Below are 9,243 nucleotides of genomic sequence, written 5' to 3'. Positions count from 1 at the left end.
TGTACATACAAGCACTTTTTGAGCTTTCAATTTTATTGCATTTTGGAGTTGTAATGTTTTATTTGGAATTGTAATTAAAATGCGGTTGGCTGTAAGAATTGAATTACACAATGTCGAAATGGGATTCTTGTAACTATATAGCATACACAACATACATAGCATTCTGTAAATTTTAAAAAAAATATTATACAGTGCGTCTATCAGTGCATCTATAAATGCATCTATATACGCGTCTGTCTGTTCGGGAAGTGTCTATTTGTACGTCTATAAACGCGTTTATAAGACTGTTTAAAAATGTGTCTATACACGCGTTTAACGATGCATCTGTCTATTTTTTAAATTTTTAAGCAGAGCGTCTACTTAGGCATCTAAATGCGCATCTATAAGCGCGTGTGTCTGCTATATAGATGCGTTGTTAGATGCGGGTCTCCAGATGTGGAAATAGATGCACCCGTAAGTTTTTTATTTAGTTCAGTAAACGCGTCTGTGTGTGCGTCTATGGGTGCTTTGTCTTGTTGTGATCTATGGATAGTGCTCTCAACATAGTGTAGTTCCTGTTGATGGCACTCTCCAATTGTCTTGTCAATGGACACAATTCTTATGCTCAAATATCACGTGAATTAATGCTACTTTATCAAAAAAATCGTGGTCAATATGATACTTTGATGTTATTTCGGCAAATTGTTGCTTTCCAACTCCAAGCCACAAAATATATAAAGTAGAGATCTGTTTGTTCATAGCCACGATTTAAACAACGTTGAGCTTGTCATTGTTGTGAGCTGGAGGGAGAGACCCTTTGTAGGTCTCTGATGTTTAATTTGTTTGTTGGTTAAACACGTGAGAGATGATCTATTCTCAAGGTTCATATCATTTATGTCAGGGAAAATTGGGGCTTCCAGTGATCAAGTGCTCCATGATGCCTCTCCTAGATCTTGTAATGAATGATGAAATAACACAAATGCAATGGGTGAAATATGACAAAAATTTGCAATTCATGGCAAGTGTACATTGAACAAAATGATATACATAATACTTGTAAAGAATAGGACAGCTTGCTCTTGCTCTTCTGCCCAACTCAATCGCATACTACGCTACTTTGTATCTATCTGCCAATATTTATCTTAGTGCAAACATTTGGTGTTTATCGTTCAGTTCACAGCAATAGTCATTGGCGTTTACAAATCTTCTTTCTCTTGCAAGCTGATGCTTCATATCTTGACCTTTAAGTTTCCTATTTCTCTTGCAAGTTGCCAAAGTTGACGCTTCATATCTCCTTGGCATTGGAAAGTAATCTATCGTGCTGCTCTCTACAACATGAATTTCTCCATTTCTTTCCCTAGTGCTGCCATGTGGGCACCATTGGTATGTCATTAATAGGAAAGATGGCTCGATTGAGTTATGTGCTCATTCTTTTTCTCTAACTCTTCCTCCTACTCCTCCGTATTGGGAAGTGGCTGATCAATTTTTGGAAAAACATTATCCTTTCCATACTCCTTTTCCTCGTCTGGTACCTAATCCTCCTCTTTTCCCTATGCGTATTCGGTGGGATCCTTTACCGGAGGAGCGAATTCGATGGTGACTTTGTTGGCAGGAGGCCATCATGGAGCAGTTGCCTCGTGATTTATGGCATGATACTCAGCCTATTGATTATAATGCTTCTCATCCATTGCAAGGGTTGTTGGATATTGCACAAGTGGAAGGTACTATACCAGTAGCGCCACTAGGGCGTATTCATCCAAGGGGAGCTGTTGTTCAAACTCCTGTGCCACTAGGAGTAGCAAGAGCTCTCCGGATTGATCATCTTGAGGCTCGGTTTCAGCTGGATTATGTTGAAGCAGTGCGGGTGCTAGGCAGCGTTCGAGATGTTATTGAGCAATTGCAGAAGAGACAAGAGGAAGAACGTGCTGGTCCGAGTCATCGGCTGGATCCAGATCGTCCAAGTCCTTCATGTCCTGCTACTTTTCAATAGTAGCTAGGTGTATTAAATCAAGCTTGCGAGAGGCTCCTCGAGCAATAAGTGAGCGAGATGACAAGCTCCTTCTGGATTTGATGAAAAGTGTTAGGGTTGTGTTTTAAAGCTAAAGGTGTAACTATTGTATAAGGCATCTAACTATGACTCAGGGGATAGCGTTGCATGTGTGGTTCGCACAGTCCACCATGAGTGCCATGTGTTAAGGGCCTTAATATTGTTGTCTATTATTGATAAGGGATATCAATAGTCAATTCTATGCGGGGATGGCAAGAAATGCAATCCAGAAGTTATACGGTTGTATCTGTGCATGATAGTTATCTGGACGACACACCTATTTCATCAGAATGTTTTTTTGTCCTTTTGGTGTGTGAATCAATGAATCAATGAACTCAACTTTGCAGCCTATTGTCTTACATTTCTTCTAGTACAATGTTTCTACAAACAATGGCATCAGCATCTACATTGTTAGCACTTTGTAATCTTAGCATTGCATTTGGTAGCAATACTAGTAGCCCGCACAACGACTGCACATAAGCAGGCTCACAATGGGTAAACTATCATGTTGATGTACGTGAATTGCTCCAAGGGACTCCATAGCCATACGAGATAGGATAATACTGACTTAAGAGTATCTTCATTGAACTAAAAACTGCAAACTTACATTATGAATCTAGTAAGAATGTCCTATGTCACTGATCCATAAATCCATCCCACTTGCAATACACATCAAGAAGATAAAAATTTGTAAATAACAATGAATTTATCATGCTAAAATTAGGTAGACAATTGGACATAGTTAATGTCAATCGAAAGCCTTACCAAGGGCCGTGCATGTCCTAAGTGTTTCTGGGGGGGCATGACATGTCTGCTTTCTTAGCATAAGAACTTTCAAATTAGTGATCTTATTGAGAGTTCTTAATTTATGATGTAGATTACGTTCAATCTCAACTTCAAGCAACTCTCAGTTGCCTAACTCGGCCAGTGGAATGCCGTAGCAACTCATGAGTCCCCCCAATAGTTATATCACATAGACTAACAAAGAGAGATTGTCTATAATGTAGTGTTTAGCCCTTTGGAGTTAGAGAGAACTTTCGTTTTACTTGGTATGGAAATTGAAATTGTGTATGCATTCATCCACTCTATTCCATGCAGGTTCTTCAACAAGCTTGGTCTGGCACATTCTTTTCCTTGATTTTGAAATTATTACCATATACTAAACTGGAGAGAAATGAGGCTTACACTTGCCTTGAATCCCGAAAGACTATTCATTCATTTTTAAAGAATCCATACTTCAGATATCACCTAAGAGGCTCAATATGGTTCTCACAAGGACCATCTACACATCGTTGCAAGTCTAGTCCTAATTGATAAAAAATGATAGCTTTTGATGTTAATACTTTCCTCGTAAATTTTTAGGGTCAAAGAACCATGATCTTTAATATCATAGTATGTCAAGGCATAATTATGCCATTGCATGTATATACTGAATTACTCCATAGATATGCAATGGAGTAATTAAGTATATACATGCAATGGCATAATTATGCCAAAAATGAAGGATTTTGAACTTAATGTTCTCCTTTTATGGATGATAGTTTGACGCTAGCACATACTTCATTTCTTATTCACAAATTTCTCTTAAACTAGAAGATCTATTGAAATTTCCCCCTCGCCTCCATGTATTAGTCGGGCATCTTTTTTATTTCAATGTCATTTCTTCATTAGTGTTTGATGTGATTAGCAAGCGCTTGTAATCATGCGTATATGGTGTTAGTAGAGAGCGAGTCATCTCAAGGAAACATAAAGAGTTCAAAAGGTTTCTTTATTTTTAATACAAAATGAGAGCCATAAGCAAATATTGCATTGCTTAAGAGACAGTGTGCTTCTATATTTACAAGTACGATAACACTTTTCAATTATACTAGTGAGCATGAATCTAAAAACTTTAAAAGCATGTTTTGTGTGTTTGGAAAAAATAACGTAGGTTCTCTTCATCTCTTAATCTTGAACTAGGGCATAAATCCTACTAGAATGAGTAAATAGTATGAGCATAAGTCTCTTTAGTTAAAATACAAGATGCCAAGAAATCATGCCATCGATATACAATACTGGAGACCATTATAATTAAGTACTTAAGAAAGTCTTCGACTATCTAATAATAATTGCACACTTTGAATACAATCTCTAATATAGATAGAGATGAAGCATACTTGGAACCTTTATATTGGTCAAACTTGGAGCAACAAGTGTCCTTATTTAATTACATAACTGGCACACACTAGTGCATCTTGAAGACTTGTTGCATACATGCATTCATAAAGATAATAAACCTCGGTTTACATCTTCCTTAATTAGGTGGTATGGATGTCATACGATTTTGGTGACAAAGGCCCCATGAGGATGTCGAGCTTCAAATATCCATTGAAGACACTTCCAAATTTTGCAATGCTAGAATGGGAATTTATTTGAGTATAAACTCCTTTGTAAGCATCCTTGTCCATTCCGCTGTAGAGCATTCTTATAGGTGTCAACATTGCCTGTAAAATTATATATTAAAGGAAATTAGTTATTGATCATGGAAATATCTAAAGTTCATTAAACAAGGAGTAGTCACAAATGAAAGCTGTAAGTTTTAAAAATGAATGCTTTGCTCCAAAAAGAGAACATGATTGGAATCTAAAACTTGAACAAAGTGGTCAACCTGATAAATAGAGGGTAGATTGTGTGCACCAAAAATGCGCTTGAGGGTGGAGTGTAGGAACCATTCACTATGACAGGATGCTAGCACATTGTTAACTACAATAGTTCCTTTCAACGTAAACGGCTTGTAGAGACCTTTCATCACCTCCTTCCCGATACCTGCAGCATCAGTCTTGAGAAATGAGATAAATATACATGCGAATTGAATATTGGATTGGTCAAGCTGATGATTGAAAGATGTGGTTTGAACTTTGTACCCGAGACAACAAAAGTAGAGAATTGAAGGTCGTCATCACGGGTAGTGAGCATTCGATCTCCAACCTTCACATCCTGGGCTAATTTGTACTTAAGTGTACTGTCTTCAAATCCTGCATACAAGATTGTCAATGGTGACGTACATGCATATACGTATAAACATGTGATGAAAGCATGTATGGGTTGTTCAGTTGTGGAAAGGATCGACGATGGGTAAGCACTAAAAGCAAGAAAACCTTGAACTAGAGTGAAATGCCCAGCAGTAAGCTCAATTGTTTGGGTCACGTTCTCATCTTGCAAACTGGAAAGTGTGAGGACAATAAACTCCGACAATGCGTAGGGATCCGAGTATCCATGTGCGTACACAGCGTCATATTCCACTGATCCTGTGTTGCCATTGCGAACTGCCACCTGCGGTTTAAGTTTCGGATGAAAACTCAGGCAGTGAGGCGTTAATTTCCATAATATACAGTAGGAAGTGTGGACTAGTGAAGCAGGCTGGATATATATACTTACCTCCTCACCGATGGCGAGCTCAGATATTGGCTTGGTGATCCCACCTCGCGTCAGTACCATTGCGCTTGCTGTCCATTTGCAATTACAGGGCAAATTAGCATCAGATTGTGTACTAATAATCTAATATAGTTGCAGCATGAGAGCCTGAAGGCGTGCCGCGTTAATATAAGGAGTCAGGAGCTCAGTGTAGCTCACCTGGGAAACATTTGCACCGGCCGCAAACCCCATAGCCGGACTGGCAGCCGGCTCCGCAATCCTTACAGCTGGTACCGCAGTAGCCAAACTGGTTGCAGCAGTAGGAGCCACTGCAAGATCCTATATTAGGTCCGCATTGCTGTCCGTTGGCGTACCGGATCAAGGCAGGCGATACTACTACACACACCATTAGCAATATCGCTTGCAGTGCAGTGGGTCTGGGTCTGGTGGACAATGCGGCTGCCATAATAGTAGCTACTTACTAGCAGCTTGCTTGCTTGCATGTAAGTTGTGCGCTGAACAGTGAAGAGTGTCTTCAAGTCTCAAGAGTGTTGTGTTGGAGCTTGAATGAAGCGGGGCTCCTTTTATTATTGGTGAGCAAGAGCTTCATTATTATTCTTTACGTCATCCGCATTGTTGCACACGGCATTGTGATATTTGTTTGTCAATGAGGCTACCAAGTTGCACACGGAATTGTGATAATGCTAGGACCGGTTATATTTTCCTTTCAATATTGTAACCTCAAGACTTACATTCAGCATCGGGCCAAGTGATCAAAAGTAACCTGAAGACTTCCATGGCATTGTGATATTTGTTTGTCAATGAGGCTACCAAGTTGCACACGGAATTGTGATAATGCTAGGGCCGGTTATATTCCCCTAAGTTCAATATTGTAACCTCAAGACTTCAATTCTGCATCAGCCAAGCGATCGAAAGTAACCAACATTTTAATCTCATCATCGCCTCAATTTAGTTTTCCCACTCAATACTTGTCTACTTGCATCCAATAGGTTTCAAAGTTGCACATGGCATTGCGATATTTGTGTGTCAATGAGGTTACTAAGTTGCACACGTCATTGTGATCATAATGAATTTTTTTCAAAAGTTGAATTAAAATACCTCTCCTTTTGAATGCATGTGGTACACTAATTTTTTTAGGTGAACCCCCTGAGTGTGTACATTGCCAAGTGGCTTCACCACATGTATTCTTCTACAAGTTTCTACAAAGTCGACTTTTGTGAGTGGATCGAGGAGTCTTCTTCTCTGTACACGGTTCGTGATCGGCTTTGATATCTCTCGCATGAGAGCCAGTGTATGCTACTCCTGGTAGCAACATACTATGCGTGATCATCTTTGTGCTCGACTATGCCCAGCTATAGTGGGAAGATGTAGCTGGCATCTATCATGGCTCCTCATCGACTCAAGCATCTACCACATCTATATATTTGGCTCGATTAGATGATGCTTTTTCATTTCTGTACTTCATGTGTTTGCAGGACGTTTTGGCCTTTGCAAGACAGTGTTTTAGAAGCTTTGTAAGATCACAACAAGCCCCCTAGGATGTGTGCCATGCAAGTATTGTGTGTGTTGCATCTAAATAAAATGCATTGCTTTTATGTTTCACGTAGTTCGCTCCTTCAGTTTGATTTCTCAATTATTAGGGGGCCGGATTTAGCAAAAATACCACAATAGACAAGGGGACAGAGGAGTCAGGGGTAAGAGAGGTAAAAATGATGGTCCCTGCATGCCTAAGACGTGGTTCTATGACACGTGTGGCACGTGTGGCAGAGGAGGATTTGCACGAGTCCCTACCACTGTATAGCCATCTACAGTTTCTTAAACTTTTTTTTTTTTTTTCGAAAAGCTGCGATTATATTAAATTGGAGGAAAAGAGAAAGATTACAGCGCTGCCCGGAGGCAGAGTCAACAACCCCAACATGCTGGGGGAATTACAATAGGGAAGTCCTATTCAAAAGGGAGGTGCTAGTGTCTCTCATCTAAAGAGCATTTTGCTAGCACAGTCTACAACAAGCTTAAGATCTGATTTTTGAGTAGTGACAGGGCTACGATGATTTCTTCTTGTTTGACTAGGTTCTCCTCCATATGAGCCAGCTTGGGATCTTGTTCTTTGTACGTGTGGCCTTCCATCTTCAACTCCAGGGCCTTCATCTTCTTCCTCACGTGTTTGAAAGAGTCTTGAATCTGCTTACAAATGTCAAGGATTAGAGGATGGAGTATATATTTATGAGTACCTTGAAAGAGCAGTTTCTTAAACTTATCGGCCATCCTTTTCGACTTATCATCACATTGATTTTGTCACCTTTTAGCAATAAGTTATTGTTCTTTTCGAGGCGTGTCACACTTGCGGTTAAGCTTTTCCATTGGGTAGTTTCTTTTCGGGGCGTGGATCACACTTGCGGTTTGTGCTATTCGGCTTCCCGAGCAACTATAAAAACGTGACTATATTGCGCAGTGCCAGCGCTCACTCATCAGCCATGACCCTGCCTCGCAATATGCTGCTCCCCTCGCTGCTGCTGCTTGTTCTGCTGGTGGCTTCTCCCTCCAGCTTCTTCTTCAAACCGGCTGCCCCGCCCCCTGCAACGCCTACGGTTGCAGCGCTCCCTTGCCAAATTGCCACTGCAGCGATCAAACTAACTGCGCTGGCACTTGCGTGTGTACAGGTGTGCGGGCGGCCAATGGCGTCCAGCCTGCCCTTAAAACCTGAACAAGATGTAATAAGGTAATAAGGGTAAAGCAATCTGCTTGAACATCGTCGCTTTTTATCAGTTACGTTCTTTGGCATGATGCCATCTTCCTGCTCCCGCCTCCCACTTGCTGCACAGCAGATCGAGCACCTTTGTTTGCACAGCAGAGCACCTTCGTCTGAACTTTGCACACTCACGAGTTATGCGGACGCCTGGAATGTGCATGTGTCACGTACACTGGTAGCGGCGGCTAACGATCATCAGCACGCCCAGGAATAAATCGCGATTCGTGTTGGCAGCCAAAAGCTACATTTGTCCATGGACGCGTGTGTACAACTTTCTCCGTATTAGTATTGTGAAATGTCAAGTGGCAGATTTCTCTCTCTCTCTCTCTCTCTCTCTCTCCCCGACGGATTGCCTTATGGATTCCCGTTCAAACCTTTTTCACATTCATTATCCTCTCTCTCTCTCTCTCCCTCATATTACCTGATGGATTGCCTTATGGATTCCCGTTCAAACCTCTTTCACATTCATTATCCAATCTCGAACCCATTCAAAACTCTTGCAAGCTCAGAAAAAGAGTGCCAAAAAGGTTTAGAGTTGAATTAGGGAATAGATCGAATTAGCAAGAGTGCCGATATAATATAGGGGACATTCCCTAGCCCAACTACAACTCAATTTACATATTGCAAACCATATGGCGAGCTCAAGTGAACTCTAGAGTGCGTACATGAGCATAAATTTCTAAAAGAAAGAATCGATATGAAAACATTAATCCTTCATTGTGAAGGACATATTAGGAATCCAATAACCCCAAGAAGCATCTTCCATTTACCACAAAGGTCAATTCACCTTTTAATTAGTTTGTTCATGTCTTCAACCAATAGGAACTTGTCACAAAGTCACTATCTGTAAACCCTATGTACCACCTGCATTGAAGCGATATTTTATAAATCCATTCTCCCTAGATATTGTATGGTTAAAAGACACCCTTTTTCTATATAAGTATATAACTTTTTGTCAAAATGTATTTTAAAATACCCTTCCGTAAATATATTTTTATTAAAGACATGATATGAAAATGCTATCTAGATTACTCAATAAAGCCCATAAGACACC

The 9,243-nt window shown here is 40.3% G+C and overlaps 1 protein-coding gene across 1 annotated transcript; it reads right to left on the bottom strand.

The window, feature by feature from the left end:
- Nucleotides 1–4,187: 4,187 nt before the first annotated feature.
- LOC147890157 (uncharacterized) lies at nucleotides 4,188–5,885 on the bottom strand. The gene is made up of 6 exons (XM_087390221.1): nucleotides 5,639–5,885; nucleotides 5,444–5,511; nucleotides 5,164–5,338; nucleotides 4,930–5,040; nucleotides 4,674–4,831; nucleotides 4,188–4,509 (listed from the first exon to the last, which is right to left on the bottom strand). The coding sequence occupies exons 1-6, from the start codon at nucleotides 5,883–5,885 to the stop codon at nucleotides 4,324–4,326; spliced, it is 945 nt and encodes a 314-aa protein (XP_087246347.1). The 3' UTR covers nucleotides 4,188–4,323.
- Between the last annotated feature and the right edge of the window lie 3,358 nt (nucleotides 5,886–9,243).

Source organism: Dipteris shenzhenensis, chromosome 19 (assembly GCF_047967505.1).
Source record: "Dipteris shenzhenensis isolate YYH24624 ecotype China chromosome 19, Dip_SZ_1.0, whole genome shotgun sequence".
NCBI lineage: Eukaryota > Viridiplantae > Streptophyta > Polypodiopsida > Gleicheniales > Dipteridaceae > Dipteris > Dipteris shenzhenensis.
The sequence above is the reverse complement of the archived record's forward strand: the minus strand, read 5'-3'. Positions and strand labels throughout refer to the sequence as shown.